The sequence below is a fragment of the Corylus avellana genome, chromosome ca3 (assembly GCF_901000735.1).
Source record: "Corylus avellana chromosome ca3, CavTom2PMs-1.0".
Taxonomy (NCBI): domain Eukaryota; kingdom Viridiplantae; phylum Streptophyta; class Magnoliopsida; order Fagales; family Betulaceae; genus Corylus; species Corylus avellana.
This window is the reverse complement of record NC_081543.1, coordinates 20,035,265-20,053,726: the sequence shown is the minus strand read 5'-3', so window position 1 is coordinate 20,053,726 and position 18,462 is coordinate 20,035,265. Positions and strand designations below refer to the sequence as shown.

The 18,462-nt window shown below is 36.8% G+C and overlaps 1 protein-coding gene and 1 pseudogene across 9 annotated transcripts; both read right to left on the bottom strand.

Moving 5' to 3' along the window:
* Window positions 1–445: 445 nt before the first annotated feature.
* Window positions 446–9,739, bottom strand: LOC132174245 (cryptochrome DASH, chloroplastic/mitochondrial-like; annotated as a pseudogene).
* A 724-nt stretch (window positions 9,740–10,463) lies between these two features.
* On the bottom strand, window positions 10,464–18,149 carry LOC132176632 (putative RNA methyltransferase At5g10620). Of its 9 annotated transcripts, none has more exons than XR_009439549.1 (9): window positions 17,830–18,149; window positions 17,125–17,248; window positions 15,218–15,349; window positions 14,877–15,140; window positions 14,108–14,257; window positions 13,776–13,853; window positions 12,347–12,492; window positions 11,789–11,863; window positions 10,464–10,766 (listed from the first exon to the last, which is right to left on the bottom strand). XR_009439549.1 is itself a non-coding variant. In XM_059588893.1 (7 exons), the coding sequence occupies exons 2-7, from the start codon at window positions 17,142–17,144 to the stop codon at window positions 10,649–10,651; spliced, it is 561 nt and encodes a 186-aa protein (XP_059444876.1). In that variant the 5' UTR covers window positions 17,145–17,248; window positions 17,830–18,149; the 3' UTR covers window positions 10,464–10,648. The 9 variants fall into 9 exon arrangements, 2 of the variants coding, with proteins under 2 accessions (XP_059444876.1, XP_059444877.1); XR_009439548.1 differs by having other exon boundaries at window positions 14,118–14,257; XR_009439553.1 differs by lacking the exon at window positions 14,877–15,140 and adding an exon at window positions 12,685–12,744 and having other exon boundaries at window positions 14,191–14,257.
* Window positions 18,150–18,462: the final 313 nt, after the last annotated feature.

Below are 18,462 nucleotides of genomic sequence, written 5' to 3'. Positions count from 1 at the left end.
AATGACAATAATCACATAAATCCAGAGGTTTGAAATTGTTCAATTCATCCTATAAGGCTTTAAGGTGAGTGAAGTATTGACTTACGAGCATGTTGTCTTGAGTGAGAGTGGAAGGAGATTTCCGCAACTGGAAAATTCTTGGACCATTTTTCTGTGAAAATATTTCTTTCAAATCCAACCAAATATCTTCAGCATTAGTCATGTAGATAAGAGAAGTTGCAATTTCCTTTGAGATGGAACTCATAATCCATGATGCACCTAGATCATTGCAACGAGTTCAAATTCTAAACTCAGCACTGGCTGTGTTCATTGGTTTTCTCAAAGAACCATCTACGAATCCAATCTTGTTCTTGGCACTAAGAAACATGTAACCTGAAAACATTTCAATAATGATACTTACATGCACATCATTAATATTGTGTATTATCCAAGAACACAGCATTCATTAAACCACAGGTCCAAAGTTTCATGATCTAAACTGAACAAACACAGCATGAATCAAATATTTCTAATATTTACCTATATGGAAAAGGGAATTCCCATATTGATTGATAGAAACCTGAAGTAATCTCTCCATATCAATTCGAACAAAACCCTGTCAAGTTGAACATAGATTCAGGAAGTGAGAAGAAAAAGTTCCCAGATAAAAAAAGTTCAACCCAGCTCAAAGATTGGCTTGTAATTAGTGAATTTCCAGCAATCTTTCATTGCCATCTGTCCAATACTGCACAGTCTGCATTTCCATGGTTAACTCAATCTCACCTGGACTTTTACATAATAGCTCAGAAAAGGCCTACGCATGTGCTTGGAAGATTTTCTATTTTCCTTTATGTTTGAAAGGTGTGTGTAGGGGGGCCCAAATATGGGAAAAAAGTAAGTGGGTGAGGTTGGTTAAGAAAAGAAGTTATGCCAATGTCATCTGAATATTGTTATTTGGTATTTTTATAGAATATCCGCGTTCCTCTCGATTTGTAATTGAAGACACAAATTAATTGGTTCTGTTGGGTTAGCCATGTGCTGTGTATTATCAACAATTTCCATAGAAGGTGGTAAGATGATGTCTTGAGCAGTTACAAATCAGGGACCCATGACACAAAGAGACGCGGCACAAATTCCGTATAGATTACTTCTCAATACAATTTCTTTTAAAGTCATTTGCCCCTTAGGAGATCACTCTCTAGCACGAACCAGGGTAAACCCCCAGCCCATTCCCGATTGATCAGTATGTTGGTTTGTCACTGTAGCAACCTCTGGTGTCACCGCATCAAAAACTTTGTTGTCTTGAGGTTGCTTGGCATCTGAGGTTGACTCAATCAATGGAGGAGAACCTTGATTGTCATGACTCACAAACTGTCCTTTCTGCTGGTTTTGAGGAGCAGGGTATATATGTGTATATATCAGTCCCCATAGAAAAGAAGCAGCTGGATATTCTTTACATAAATTTGGCTCAATTACCTTCTTACTCAGGAAAACATGAATTCAATTGTGTCACAACTTAGGGAAGCACTAGCCAACTATGTGCTATACCTTAGAAGGACTAATCAAAGTTATAATTGGAGCTCCTTAAAGTTATTTATATAGTCCAATCTCGCCTAATACATAACCAATATGGGACTTGACAAATATGTGCCTCATAATCCAGTCATTCATTGTGGGACTTAACTTTTATGACCCATGGTACCAAAATAAACATAGGAAATTGGGAAAAAATAGAAAATCTATCGATAATCATATCCTGAAAGAAAAAGCAGTACCAATATGTGGAATCATTTGCTTGCCTTTCCTGTTCATATCTCTTCACCTGTGGAAATTAAAAATTAGTCTCATCCTTCAAATGTTGTATATCTATGTGGTACAAAAGCAAAAATGAACAAAATTTTCAACCTCTTCATGTATTAAGCGAGGAGAGAGGCTTCCTGAAGCAAGCCATGGAGAGAATTTTGTTGAATAATCAGGTCCTAACATCCCATTTCTGGAATCTTTGTATATCCTTAGCAAGTTCTACATATACATGACAATAATGATAATTAGACAACCACATAATTGCTGCTATTAGTGTACCTTTAAACATCATAGAATGTCTAATTCAGAGACTATCAAAAATAAAATATTTGTAACTAGATTACAGTTTGATTTTGAAATTGATCATATTGGCCTATCTTACATTCCATGGATTCCCTTTGTAATTTGTTTAGCATCTAATGCACAAATCCATCATGATGACAGAGGTTATAAAAAGAAATTTAGAGTCAGGAACATGACAGAAGAGGCAAGGTCTACTTTTGAAGTTCATGAACTGCACTTATTATAATCTTTTAATTATGACAGTTGTTGTCCTTGAATTTCCACATTCACAAAGACTATTGGAATCTGAAAACAACAACTCTAATGCCACCATAAATTAAGATTTTTTATTTTATTTTATATTTTTGTTGTAATGTATTTAAGATGTTAAATTTTCATTCATGTTGCAATGTATATAGATGGCAATGCTGTTGCCAAAAATTAGCATCAATGAAAATAAAATTTTGAGAGATTTTCACTTGCCTTCTTCCAGAAGTATTCGTTTACCCTGCCCAGTGCGGCACTTTCACCCCCCACAAACTTCATTCCTTTGCTAACCTGAATTAAGGGGAAAAAAGACTAAAGGTCACGATTTTTAAGGTTATGATGGAGGAGTGTATATCTCAAAGTACTTATTAGAGTGAGACTTGATGTGCGGTTAAGTATATATGCATGTATGAATAAAGCTACATTATGCGAGTGGACTCCAAGTTGATCTACTGAAGGAACACATCCCTAATTGCTGACACTTGGTGGCGGCCCAAGAAATGTTGGAGTTTTAATGCAGCCCCGGATAGCGCATTTGGCTTCAACAGACTGCAAAAAATTTTATGATGTGAACAAACACATCTACCACATAAAATACCTTTCCTATACATATCCCTGACAAGATATAATGAACTCAAAAGTATTATGAGAATCATCATGCCTTACGAAATTGAGTATACACATTTGGTAAATAGCCGGGATCAAATGGGAGGTCATCAATGTGGTACATGGTGGTACCCCAAATAAGCTGTAACTTAGGGCTGTGAGTTTTACTCGACCCCAAAGATGGTTGTAGCACCACTTGCCGCAGAGCTTTGCCGACCAATCTTTCGACATTCAGCTCCTCACTGCAGGTTTCTTTGTGGGCATATACCTGACTAGATTACATTAGAAACCCAGATCGCATGCTGCAATATTAACTCATAATATGGTGGGAATCACTCAACTGTGTGTGCTCCAACAGCTTCTGCAAGAGAAGGGAGAATTTCCTCTGCCACGTCGAATAAGCAAATTTAGGCCCCGCTTTATCAAATTCTTTTTCAGGTCAGCCAAACTTTTGTTAGGAAATTAGGCGCCACTAATTCCTCTTCAGGATCTTGGGATCCAATCTGTTAAGAAGACAACAACACACAAGTACGGTAAATAGTATTTTTACCAAAGATATAGCTCGGTACGTTCTCAGGTAAGATTGGAGGAGTCACATCGGTCTCACTTAAAATCCAATCTTTCCTAGATAGAACATACACGTGTATTTTTTATTAGTACTATAAACACGCACAAACATACACAAGACAAGAAATTTATACGTGGTTCGGCCAATACTGCCTACATCCACCAAGTTGCAGAGATTTCACTACTTTGGGAGAAAATAACAGGGAGACTTTACAAGAGATATTTCAGAGAGAAATTGCACACAACTCTTCTATGTTGTGATCTGCAATTCTTATATGCCTAACACTAGACTTATCTCTCTATACCTTTTTCTCTCAACCTTTCCTTCTTTTTCTCTCTCTATACTCTTCTTGCCTTAGCACATCTAAACATTGAAGCTTGATGCTCCTTATATAGGTGTAGAAGGGTTGGTGAGAAAACATGAAAGTCCATGGTTGGTGCAATAACCATGCACTATTCCTCCGACGGCTTGGTTGGTGCAACAACCTTTCACTATTCCTTTGACGTCTTGGTTGGTGAAACTCCACCAACCATTTGACACATGTGGGATTCATGGCTTGATTAATTCAAGGCAATTTCCAACAACTTTCAACAAGAAATTGCGCTCTCAACTTTGCCAAGCAATTACAACCACTCCAAGGCACCCCCAGAAAAATTATGTACCATTATCAATTCAAAACAAGTCAAAAAATTGTTAAATCATCACTGATTCTAAAAGCTTAAACCAATAGAAAATGATTAATTTAATCATTTAATTAATATTCAAACACTCTCCTTAAAATGTGGACCTTAATAACAATATTTAACTGAAATGGAGGTTTAATTGATGGATACAAGATTTGAACTCATTGCTTAGATACTATGTTAACAGAGATGGACTTAGGACCTGTTTGGAATTGCGTTTGAGTAGCTTAAAAGTGCGTTTAACATTGAAAAAATCCGTTTGAAGATAAAAGTACTCGTTTGGTAAAAAAATCAAAAGCGCTTTTAAGGGTCCAAAAAGCCTAAAAATGGCCAAAACGCACTTTTAGCAAAAGCTTAAAAATGAAGCTTTTGCCAAAAAGCGTTTTTTTTTGACTTAAAAGCTTTATTTCTTAAACACAATCTCAAACATGCTCTTAAATGCAGATAGGGTGGCCCCCTGTTTTGAAATTTTTTTATTAAATATGCTTTAAAATGTGAATTTGAGCCCAAATATTTTAGTTTGGCCCCGGTCCCATTAAAAAAGCAATCCAAAGTTTGGTCAAATTTTAAGCTTTAATGCTCTTTACATTCGTGCTATGTGACATGTTTATTTCTGATAAGTTTTAATCATTCAAGAATTAAATTGAAAATTGAATTATATTAAAAAATAATTATTTTTTATTTTGTTTATATTTTCTTGAATGAATACTAATTTTATTTTTTTATATATTAATTTAGTCTTTAATCTTAATATATTTCTCATCAATTATTTGGCTCTCTATTTAAATATATTTCAAATTCATGCTTGATAAAAATTTCTGGTTCCGCATGTTAAAATGTTACCATTTATCCTAAAAAACTTCGACAGATAGACAAAGATTGATTACCTCATTTAATTAATATTCTAAGACCAGGCATACATACCTATAAACTATGAGAGTTAAACACTGACACATATGATCCAAAGTGAATTTTTTTTTTTTTTTTTTTTTTTTTTTGAAACTGATAAATCTTCATTTCATCTCAATAAAAAATAAGAGTCATAAAGACTCTAAACATCCAAAGCTACCGGCTCTAAAATAATAGTATCATAGATACTATGGGGTATTTCCTCTGACCACACCTTGTCCTCCAGTAAAGAAATTGCCTCCTTTGCAAAGCCGTGTGCTGCCATGTTCGCTGTTCTCTTCACGTGCTGGACTTTCCACCGCCTAAATTGTCGTAACACCGATTGAATATCAGCTATAATATGTCCATACTTGCTCCATTTGGCCACATTATCTTGTATTGCATTCACCACAATCAAGGAATCTCCCTCCAGACAAATATCCTGCAAACCAATATCTCTGCCAAACTCAACAGCAGATAATGCCGCCATAGCTTCCCCTATTACTGGCTCATGGAATGAAATGTAAGGCTTACTAAGTGCAGCATTGACCAATCCATTTGAATCCCTGACCACAATTCCTGCCCCCATACACTGGTTCTTGTTGTCACATGCAACATCCCAGTTTATTTTGAAAAAACCCTCCGGAGGGCAGCTCCACTTTGTACCTACCAGCCTCTCCCCCTACATCCCTTATCATCATCTTCCGCCCTTGTATTAGCCTGTCGATATTGCTAAAAAAATAATTCTGTCTCCAGGAAAATACGGTTCGGGTGAGTAAACTCCCCACCATATAACACTGTATTACGCCTCAGCCAAATACTCCTTGCAAGCAAAGCCATAAATGCCAGTTCCCCCATACTACAACGCTGGGACATCTTCTCCATTACATCCCTAAAGTCAAACCCTTCGCAGTAGGCCTTCTGAAAAATTCTCCCACCAGCACTCCATACATCTACTGCCGAAGGACAATCCCAGAGGACATGACGAATAGTCTCCGTTTCACATTTCCAAAACAGACACTGCTCATTAAGCCTAATCCCTCGTTTCTTTAGATTATCTTTAGTTGGCAATATATTGCTACATGCCCGCCAAAGGAAAACCTTAGTTGGATTAGGTATTTTTAGCCCCCAAATTATTTTCCAGATATCGTTGGAGCTTCTGGTTCCTGATCCTTCTCCCTTTACTTCCAATTTTCTGCCATATGCCAACAAATATGCACTTTTGACTGTGAAAATTCCCGTTGTCGAAGCCCTCCAAATCAACTTGTCATCCTGATGGTACCTACTAAGAGGAATATTGCAAATAACATCAGCTTCTCCCGGATTAAAAATGGATTGCACAAAAGGAATATTCCATCCACTCCCATAGTTATCATTAAGGGCATCCACTGTTGAATCACTGGGAAGTCCCCTACAAGACGTCTGGACCATATAAGTAGTTGGGCTTGGCAACCACTTATCTCCCCAGATTTTTACCTGCTTACCATTCCCTACCCTCCAAGTCAACCCTTCACTCAAAAGCTCCCTTGCTGCCAAAAGACTTCGCCAAGCCAAAGATGGTTGGCTTCCAAGTTTGGCCTCCCTCCATGAAACTTTTGGGAAATATTTAGCAGTGATAATCTTTGAAGCAAAGCTGTCTGGTTCTTGAATTAATCTCCAAAATTGTTTTGCTAGAAGAGCCTTATTAAAACACTCCAAATCTCTGAATCCCATCCCTCCTTGAGCCTTTGAATTACCCATTCTTTCCCAGCTCATCCAATGAATCTTCTTTTCATTTCCTTTTTGTCCCCACCAGAATCTTTGCATAAGAGCATGCAAATCTTTACAAAGTTCTTTTGGTAAAAGAAAAATACTCATACTGTATGCGGGTATGGCCTGGAGTACTGCCTTTATTAGAATCTCCCTTCCTGCTTGTGAAAGGAACTTGGATTTCCAATCATTAATCCTCTGCCTTACTCGATCCTTAATGCATTGAAACTCTCGCATTTTAGACTTACCCACCATAGCCGGAAGGCCTAGATATTTATCTTTGGGAAGCAGGAACACCAGATAAGTTAAGAATTAATCGGCGCGCCTCCTCACTTGTGTTTCTACTGAAGAAAATAGCCGTTTTTTCTCGGTTAAGCCTTTGACCCGACGCCAACTCATATTGTTCCAGAATTGCACTAACTTGATTCCAATTCTGCAAATTAGCCTTACAAAAAAGCAAGCTATCATCTGCAAAAAATAAGTGATTAATCCAAAGCCCTTTGGATTAAGTAGGAACACTTCTAAGGGATCCAGTCAAAGCCTCTGTCTGAAAATGAAAGCTTAACACTTCCGCACACAAAATGAATAAGTAAGGAGAAAGAGGATCTCCTTGTCTGATTCCCCTGGATGGTTTAATATTACCTACTGGATCCCCATTTACTATTACATAATATGTCACAGAAGTAACACACTTCATAATAAGGCGTACCCACCCAACTGCAAAACCCATTTTGATCATCACTGCTTCTAGAAATGCCCATTCCACCCTATCATACGCTTTACTCATATCGAGTTTAAGCGCCATAAACCCCACCTTACCCCACATCCTAGAGTGCATCGAATGTAAAGTCTCATATGCTGCAAGTATATTATCAGATATCAACCTACCCGGAATAAAAGCACTTTGAGATTGGGAAATAATATCAGGTAAGATAATCTTTAGCCTATTTGCCAACACCTTGGAGATAAGTTTGTAAACCACATTGCATAAACTTATAGGCCTGAATTCCTTAACCTTAACAGCCATATGTTTTTTAGGAATAAGGGCTATATGAGTGTAGTTCACTGACTCATCAAATAAACCATACCTGAAAAAATCAAAAGCTGCAGCACATATCGTAGGCCCCACCGACTCCCAATTGTCTTGGAAAAAACCTGCCGGGAAACCATCAGGCCCAGGAGATTTTAACAAATCCATCTGACTTAGAGCTATATCAAACTCTTCTCTAACCAATTCTCTCATGAGATTTTCATTCATCAATACCGTAACCCTCTGTGGCAATCCCTCCAAACATGTTTCCATTCCTACAGGTCCCTGGGAAGAAAATAAATTTTTGAAATAACCAATAAAAGCCCCTTCAATACCTCTCTGCTCAGTATATGCAACTACCCCTTCATCAATTATTCTAGAGATTGTATTAGTTCTTCGTCTTTGATTCACACAGGCATGGTAAAATCTCGAGTTTTGGTCACCTTTCTGCATCCAATGGACCTTGGCCCGCTGTTTCCACATTGTCTCTTCCTGTTCCAACAAATTTGCAACCTCTGTTTGTAATTGCCGCAATGCTGACCAGTCTGGAACCCCTTCTTTCTCTTGAATTTCTTTGATTTCTCCCGTCTTAGTCTGGATTATCTGTTCAGTGGATCCCTTATGTTCCTTAAAACACCGTGATAATGCCCGTCTACTGCCAACTATATGACTCGCTACCCACTTCCAGTTTTGACCCATGCCAACCTTAGGCCGCCACACCTTTTTTATGACATCCCTTTGATTTTGTTTTCCCCAACCCCTCTCATATCTAAAACGATAAAGGTTATGTCGGTCATGATCCACTTTGTTCCTACAAACAACAAGGAGTGGAGCATGATCCGAACTACGAGCTGCCAAAACCTCCACTTGCGATTCCGGAAACATATCTCGCCATTCATCATTTCCCAAAGCTCGATCCAGTCGTTCTTGGAAAAACTGACTTCCTTCACGTCCATTCGACCACGTGAACTTTGCCCCGGAATACCCCAGATCATGAAGCCTACACGTCTCAAGAGTATCCTGAAATTCCACCATCTGCCTCATAGGCTTTCGGAGCTCCCCGTACTTTTCTGAATCATCAACAGTTTCATTAAAGTCACCCACACACAACCATGCAGTTGGCGTAAATGATCTAAGATGACACAATAAATTCCAAGCCTCCTTCCTTTTTCCCACCTCCGGATGTCCATAAAATCTAGAAAATTTCCAGCTTTGATTTATGGTCTCCATTTTTACCACCTCATTCATATGGCATCGACTAAAGTTTTGTATTTCCACATACACCTCCTCATTCCACAATAGCGCCAAACCTCCACCTTTCCCTACACAATCCACTACAAAAGCACAATTAAAACCCACCTTATATTTCATGGCTTCCAACCGTTGTGCCCATAGTTTGGTTTCCATTCCCAAAGTGAATTGTTTATTTAAAGGCGTATACAATGCATAATGAAATCGTTTCATCACAGCAAAAATAACTAGTAATACTAATACAGTACCTCTAGTTTTAGGGAATCCGAAATAATAGGTGGTGCCGAAAAGTCGAGGATCGACGCAAAAAACCGGCAATACCATCTCGGACGAAACCCATGCCTTGTACAAAGCCTCATTGTCCAACACTCTCAGATCGTTCCTGAACCAAACTACGGCAGTTCTTAATCCTCCTCAGTCGGTCCTCGGAGACGACGAGGAGTACCTTTGAAAGGTTTGGTTGGCGATGCGGTCCACTTCGTCGCGGTCGAGGCCCGGGGTCTCAGTCCAGGTTTTGAGAGTGGATTCATCGTCTTGAATAGTGAAGAAATTGGTTTTGGCGGGATTGTGAGGTTTTTCAAGGAAAGAGAAGGCACCGAGGAACAGTGAATCGCCATGTTTGCATGTAGTCATAGATTGGATTTTGTGGGGGAGAGAGAGAGAGAGAGGGCAAGATTTTAAGCAGTTGAGATACTGACACGTGGGCATGGACTTTTGTGTGACGTGGCTCCGTGATAGCCTATGATGATCTGTGCACGAATTACTTATCGTATTATGGCAATTAGACGGAGATGATGACACGTCACTTAGAGCATCCCTATCGAACTCTTCATAAAATTTAATCGAAGCCTAATCCATGGGATCACTAAATGAAGGAAATGTATATGTAGGAATCTTGTTTAAGCTTGGAGAAGCTATTGTGATTTTCCTTATCAAGAAAATGATGATTGGGAGACTCTTAGTATGCAACAAATTCAAGAAATAAATGTCTATTTAATTCAAGTGAAATTGAAAGATCATTTTACGATCAAAATGTTATTTTATTGCATTTAATATTCTGCATAGTATCGCATCATTTAAATAACGTGACAACATATACACCATTAAATTTGTAAAATCTAATATTGACCATATAATTGATCATCTTCGTGCCTTTCTGATTTTAATACAGAGTGCAACCCTTTTAACCTCATTCTAATGGTTGAGCAAGGTTTAGTGCTCAATAAAAAGTTCTGTTTCAAAAAAAAATTGTCATTTAAAATAAGGAATGGCATAAGTTTTCATGAAATTTTCCTTGTAAAAATACATGATCATATCTGATGCTATTTTGATTGCCTTTCTCGGGTTATTTTGGGAAAAGAAATGAATTGTATTAATATCATATAATACTAAAGATATGCAAAACAATATTTAGAATACAAAAATTAAGAACTATGGCTATTGTAATAGCATGATGCTTTGCTATTACAAATAAATAAATAAATAAAATAAAAAACTAGGACATAATGCCACGGATTGTCTTTAGGACATCATAGCATGCATTTAGTGGATTTTCACCGGGAAGCAACTGAAGATATTTATCAAATGCAGCAAGTAACATTTAATCTTCATGATGAGCCCCATCTTCAAAAGTCCATTAGAGATGCCAGAATGTGTCAGTCTGTCCGGTGCAAGAAAGTTCACATCAGTACGAATAACGCTACTTTTCACACTTATTTATCATACCAATTTCACATTGACTGATGTGACGTATTTTAAGTGGTTGTCATAGAAGGCTACTTAACATGCCATATTAACTAATGTGACGCGTAACATTACTCCCTCGGTAGTTACAATAATAATCCACCGAGACATTGCAATAAAATGCTTTTCATTCAAGCTGGGTCTTACATTTTACACAGAAAAACAATTTATGGAATTGTCAAATCAAAAGAGAAAATAGTAGTATGATAAGATAACATCTCCTCAAGAAAAAATTGAGTGCATCCAAGTTTGTGACAATTGGTAGAACCAATGCCCTTAGAGACCTTGTTGCACCAGTTAATAGGCAGTTCGGAAATATTGAAGAATCCCGGTTAATAGAATTAGTAATGTTACTCTTCACACCCATTTATTGCCCTCATTTCATTACTCGTTGACATTGCATGTTTTAAGTAATTTCTTATGTCAGCCACCTTAAAAAAAAAATGGAAAGCCACTTAAAAACTTAAGTGGCTTGGATGCATGCAATGGTCATTAGAAAGTACAAAGGGGCACAAAACTTAAACGTAGGAAGTAAAATTTGGAGGCACCCATAATTTCAAGAAAGAAAGAAGAAATTGAGAAGCAAAGCAAGATGGACATCCAGTTAAGCTCTCTTTAAACAAGCAAACCAGTGAAAACCAAACATAGGTTTACTCTTTTCTACCAAGAAGATGAATTTTTCAATACTTTATGCTAATTTTCTTTTTAATATTGCAGACTTTTCAAGTATTATGCATGAAGCAACTATTAAAATTCACAGGTTCAATCACATCAAAGACAGTGTCCATCATGCTGTAGAATGACAGTGTCCACCTCAGTAATACCTACAGCCTGGTAAAAGTGGACAAAGCATTTAAATAATCATGCTGTAGCATATCATTAAAAGGAAGGAAAAAAAGAAAAGGACAGTAGAAAAGACAGGGTCCATCTGAGTAATACCTATGAGACATGATTCAGATCATGAGAAAGAATATCTAGTGACGATACTTTTGTCCTTTCAGAATAGTCCATGACCTAAAAATCCGAAAATAAAGCATGTGTTATCCTACTGATTTAATAGAAGAACATATTCTCAAGAGCATGATATATGGAGTTTTCATGGTGGTTATGGAAATAATTTTTGGTTTTGAGTGGTGAATCTGGTGATGGAAATAGTAGTGTAGCCAATAATGGCTGCAGCAATCAAGTGAGAAATTGAGTACTCGCCATCGTAGAGGCTTCCAAATTGCTGCATATTGCACTTGCAATGAATGCTTAATCTTAAATAAATACAATTGCTTATTCATGTGATAGACAATCCTCTATTTTAAAGCAAGCACACTGCCATTTACCTGACCTTATTAACTTTGAACAAAATATTCAGTATAAAAACACGGAGATGATACTTTCAAATTGATGCTAGATACAATTATTTAAAAAAGAAAAGGCTATACTTCGGTAACCAGGAACAACAGAACATAGAATTCCAAATGCAACAGGAGAACAAAGTATTATTACCTATACAGCTGTTCCATCAGCACAAGCACTGCAATCTGATGATTCAAGACCAACGTAGACAACTTGATTGATAAGTTAGCTCGCTTGCGCAATTGTCGTCCATGACCATAGGGTCCACCTATGCAAAATGATAATCTAGAAGCTCCCTACCAAAAAAAAGAAAGGAGTGAAACCATGTATTATACATTAGAAAATCATATATATGCCAAGCTCAAGTTACACAAACGACAAGTTAAATCAAGAATGTTGTTTAGGAGCTAGAGTTTGAGTCATCATAAGCTATGAACCATCTAGGAGAAAAATTCAAATTAACCTTGCATAGAATAGATAATGCGAACCTTCTATGTTCTTGACTTTTTGGTCACAACAGTAACTGGACTCGATACCTCTCAACCTGACTGAATATCATTTTATTCCCCATTAAAACAAAATAGGAGTAGCTAAAAAAGAAAAGCAGCACTCACGGTATAGAAATAGTAGAAGCACGTGCACTAGAATACAAAGATATTGTAGCCTATAAGATAATAATTGTAAACATCACAAGGCGCTAAGCAATTGAATAGTGGAATCAAGTTAAAGGGAACCAAGTTATAAATCTAATGACAGAAAAAATCAGTGAGAGAGGAACATTTTACAGTGTTGATAAAATGAACAATTTAGAAGCACATAGTTGAGAAAAGCAAATTATTGAATAGACAAAGTAGGTACCATTAAGGTGCAAGGAAACAGAGATCCAATTGGTATAGGATTATACAATTCCATCACTTTTGTTTTGGGATGCATCAAATATTGAAGCATCAATGGGAGAAGTGAGACTCATATTTTGAAAATAATCATAGAGATAGCCACTTGTAGAAGCACCTCTATTTTTTCTAAGAATTCAGCAATGACAGAATAGCTTTGCTGAATAAAGAACCAGGGCATAGTCTACTTTGTCGCGTATACATTCTACAAATCACAAATTGTGTTATGGAAAAAAGTTCACTGTACTTCATTCAAAAGGGTAGGCAATTTAATACTAATGTTAAATGATGGATTATTACCGTAAGGATTGCCCGAAAAAATGAAATTCTGATTAGTATTACCCAGACAGATCATTTGGCCAATAAAGGACATTTTAGTGACACCAAGTCACTCTTCTTTGAAGTTGGTTCCAAGTACAACCTAAGATACTGGATTCATGGATGAAGCACCATGCTTTAAGTGCCCTTAGTTTACATGCCGACTTAGAAAGAAAAATATTGGGTTGTCAAAAGCATATCAGATAGGCAGTCCACCAAAAGCAAGTGCATGATTTGTTGATAAACATCATATTCTGCTTTTACACCATCTTGCCAGCATGCAATTCCAATATGTATATAGCAAGATAGATAGGGATTTCAAGCATACAAAAGAACATTTAAAAAAATCAAAGTTAAGGTCCTCATACTGTATTCCCGGCATCCCCCACTAACTCAGCCATCCGCTCAGACCCAATGTCTTGTCCATTCTCATCCAACATCACAACCTAAAAGTGCATGATCAAAAAATGGAGATATAAGCACAAGCTGTAACCCTTCTTGCAATAGTGCAAAGCAGCTTTTACAAGTCCCATAGAAATAAGGGAAACGCATGCTACTTCCATTTCCAAAGTATTGTGAGCTACAAATCTTTTACTACAGAAAATGCAGCTATTAGAATCATTTGGTTAAAGAATTGAAACAATCCCATCTCTAGAAAATCTAAATAAGTGATGCAACAAAATATAAACATTTAAAATACCAAACAAAACCTCGCTTCAATTAGCAGGCAGGTTGAAGTCACTGCATACAATCTATATTGCTCAATTTAGCTCGAAACTGTACCCAGTCATCAGACTTGATAAGGTTCATGACAGCCGCGTCCTCGTCATCGACCTGAGCCCTTGCATTACTACAACACAGGGCATTGATTTATCATTTTCTTGCCTATAAGACACTTAAATACAAGTTATAGATATTGTTTGGCCCTGCAATTTTGCAAGGTCAAAAGTGTGTTTTGAAACAAAATCGTGAAAATGTCTCGTTTGAAATTGCATTTTTAAAAAATGATGGTCACATTTTCAGACCGAACACAAATGGATGCATTTTTTAAAATATACTATTTTCAAGATTGAGCTGTGATTTATCAAGCACTCAATTGGGTTTTCATTAACTGCATTTTAAAATTGCCATTTTTTCAAACCGCTTAACCAAACGGAATAAGTTTAAAATTCATTTTAGCTAAAAATCATAATGTTAAATTAACAACTATCCCTAAAATTTTAGGTTGATAAGAAATGATAAATTAATATTATATTGTTCCTCAATTGTGTGGGCTCAAACTGTCTTAATACTAAGTGTTGGGCGTTAAATGAGTAGTAAATTATGAAATAGGAGCTTGAACTCAAGATCACTGCCCTGTAATCCTATAAATCACTAATTATCTCAAAATTTTAAATTAAAAGGAGATGAATAATTTCATAATTGACTCAATATTCTAAGAAAACAAAATTATAATAAAGGGGCCATACCGTGCATTTCTAGGATTAGACCGTATTTGAACATCATAAACAATGCAATAGTTCTTTAGTTTTCCGATTTACTCATCGACTACGAGTTGCACCCCACGGGAGCGCTTTTTCCCAACTGTTAATATCCGTATAGGAAGAGCTCTCTGCCCAAAATTATTGGTGAAATTTTATGCTGTAAATATCATAAAAGGAAATTGTTTTATAGAATGGAGATGGTGCACACCACTGATTGGCCCGTGTATTTACATTGTCCAGCTTCAGCAGCTGAAATTTTATTCATCAAATATGAGTGAAAATGTGGTGTTGCTGATGTGAAATGTGTGTGTAGAGAGTGTAAGAACCTGGAAGAAGATTGGAGCCCTTTGTGTGAAGACTGGCAAAGGACGAGATGGCCATTGGCGGCGCCGAGAGAGGAGGAAAGGCTAAAGAGAGTGAACCCGAACCCATGTCGACCCGATAGAAGGATTTGGTATCTGGATCATTCGTTCAATGGGTCAATGGTTGGGCCGGCATTGTGTAACATAAAATATCATGAGTAACGCAAATAAATAAGTCATTATTAAAAAATAATAATAATAACGCAACAAATAATAATAATAATAATAACTAATTTATATCGTCGTATCATGCAAGTTAAATAAGTTAAATATGTGTAATTTTACATATTGCACGCTCATTTCAATGGGTTGATAGGATAGTGCACATTAACCATTGGATCAGGCCTTCATTTCAAAAAAAAAAAAAAAAAAATTAATAGTTAATGGGCATCGCTGTATCAACTTAACAAAATAATAGTAGAATAAAATGTAATATATAACATTACTCATCTGTTAGAATATATGGAAAATATATTATATTTTTCATATATTCCATAATTATGCTGATATTGAAATATTTTCTATTTATGGGTTAATTGTAATCATATATTGAGATTGTAATCAAATCAAGGGGATTTGATTATCAAACTTGTATTTAGACATTACTCTATAAATAGGAACCTTTGTATTATAGACAAATCAAGTTAATGAGCACAATGTAGCCCTTAAGGGTATTCCGAGTGGTGGACGTAGATGTCTAACACCAAACCATCCGTAAGTTCTTTGTGTTCATTCTCTCTTGCTTCCACTATTATTCCCACATCATTATTATTTTAACATAGTATCAGAGCCACTTTCTTGTAGCCTTCAATAATCAAGCGCCGCCTTCGGCCACCACGCGCCTCCCACACCTTCTGCCCATTCAGCCACGTGCCGCCAAAGTTCCCTGATCACGAAGGTAGACACACCATTCAATAGATCGGCCAGCCGTCAGACGTCCTAGATCTTCACAGAACACTGCCAAAAAAAATGGTCCACGCGTCACCTACAGTTTTTGCCACAAACACCACGCGCTCCACGCGCCACCAACTTCATCCGATCAGCCTGGTAGCTAGACCGTTACATAGATCCACCGCTGTTCATCTCATATATGCCCAGAACGCCTCCATATCATCTTTGACGCGCCTCCAAGCGCCGCCCAAAGTCTCTGTCATTCCGCCGCTGCGGCCTCCGCCACTGTTGTCATCATTGTTTCGGATTTCAAACTCAAGATTCCAGAATATTCCACCTTGAGTTTGAGGGGGGATGTTAGAATATATGGAAAATATATTATATTTGCCATATATTCCATAATTATGCTGATATTTAAATAATTTTTATTTATGGGTTGATTGTAATCATATATTAAGATTGTAATCAAATCAAGAGGATTTGATTACCAAACTTGTATTTAGACATTAACTTACTCTTTTGCCAAGAGAAGGAGGTACCATTTAAGGTAAAGCTCATTGGAATTAAACAAGATAAATTGTTTCAAGATGTTGGCAAGGTTATTGTAGTTAAAGTAATGATTAATTGATTAAATTTACCTCTTTTTATCAGCTTAAACTTTTGGGACAACTGGTGATTTCACATGATATCAGAGCTAAAGGTTATGGGATTGAACCTTGACTCCGTCAAATCACCCCCCATTTAAATTAAATATTTCACGTGTTGGGCCTCACCTATTAAAAATGAGTTTGAGCCCACACGTTAGGGGGAGTGTTAAAGTAATAATTAAGTGATTAAATTTACCTCTTCCATCAGCTTAAGCTTCGACTAAATGATTTTATTGAACAAAAGAATGAAATAGAATATGTGAAGAAGAACTGGATTGGTGCAAGAAAGTTCTCGGAATCAATCAGAAGCTTGAGCAGAATAATGGGTTTTACCTCCAAATATAAGAGGGCATTTCACAGGCTCATTAACACAGTATTTCTGCAATTCTTCGGCCACTGCAGCTACCTCTTTGTGTTCTTCTTTTTTGAGCAAAACTCCTCTATCTGTTTGTATCACCTGATTCAGAGATATAACTCAGTTTCCCTGTCTACATATTTAAAAACCATGGCATAAAATGAAGGATTTAAGGTAACATATCATCTTAGTCCAGAAAAACAAAAAGTTAGGCTGTCATATTCGAAAAGTAGAAGGGCAGTGGGAACAACAGAAGCAATTATTTCAGTACAGGAAATGAAAATGAGGAACAACAACAATGGTAAAAAAAATGGAAAAAGGGAAATGATAAAAAATAACACCGACTGTATAACTGTCTATAAAATAAGAGTGAGTATTAAAACATTAATTAAATAATAATTAAATTAACCCCATTCCTAATCACAACTAGTCATAAGAATATCAGTAAGCTTACATTCCCTATTTGTTTTTATTACAAGTGGTAGAAGTGGAAATAAAATAAGTGCGGTAATTAAATTATATCAATTACAATCAATCCTATAAAAATAATTATTTCATAAAGTAAATATTCTAACATACTATCATACCGTATCATATATTTTAATATTAATAACCGCTTTTGCATAAAACCTATTCTAACGCAAAAATCACAGAGAAATTAAAGATGATGGAAATGGACACACCTTGGAGAGGATAGACGCAACAAGGTCACCGGGACCGGTTCGCACCTCTGGGTTGGAGAACGAAACGGAGGCCGAAATTCTCAATGCCTTGCGCTGGCGATGGTGATAAGGAAGCGAAACTATAAGAGGTGGATTGGAGGGAAGCGAGGTTGAGTTGAGAAATTTGGGTTTTCACTGCCTGGTGCCTCTGAATGAGGGCGGTAATGGAGCTGGAGAATGTCGACCATGGAGTCTTGGAAGCGCACTCGATCGGCCTTCCTTTTCTTTCAGAGATTGTTGCTGATCGTAGACGAGGCTTTCACTTTTCTGGCAATTGGTAGGATATCAACCGTTGGACCCACGTATCACTGATGAACCGGTATATATGCTGCCACGTCGGCAACCTGAGTTTCTGCCTAATCGTTTTTTTTTTTTTTTTTGAAGGAAGTGGAACAGTGTTTATTTATTTATGATAATAGCCAACTGTCATGAGTGGGAAATGGGAATTTATCAAAGCGTGTTAGATTCATGGAAATAAAATAAAGTGTGATATAGGGATGGAAAAATATAAATTTACTTTTTCAAAAATCGTGTGATTTTAATTTATTACTTGGATTTCTAAAATTTCAAGTTTTTCACCTTTTTTATTTTATT

Bases quoted from the DNA above. Each gene is read 5' to 3' on its own strand.
- LOC132176632 (XM_059588893.1), bottom strand. From the start codon at position 17,144: ATGCCCTCTTATATTTGGAG. The intron at 15,350-17,124 runs GTAAAACCCATT...CGAATGATCCAG, and splicing joins ATGCCCTCTTATATTTGGAG to ATACCAAATCCTTCTATCGG. The intron at 10,767-12,346 runs GTAATAATACTT...TGCACCGGACAG, and splicing joins CTGATGGAACAGCTGTATAG to ACTGACACATTCTGGCATCT.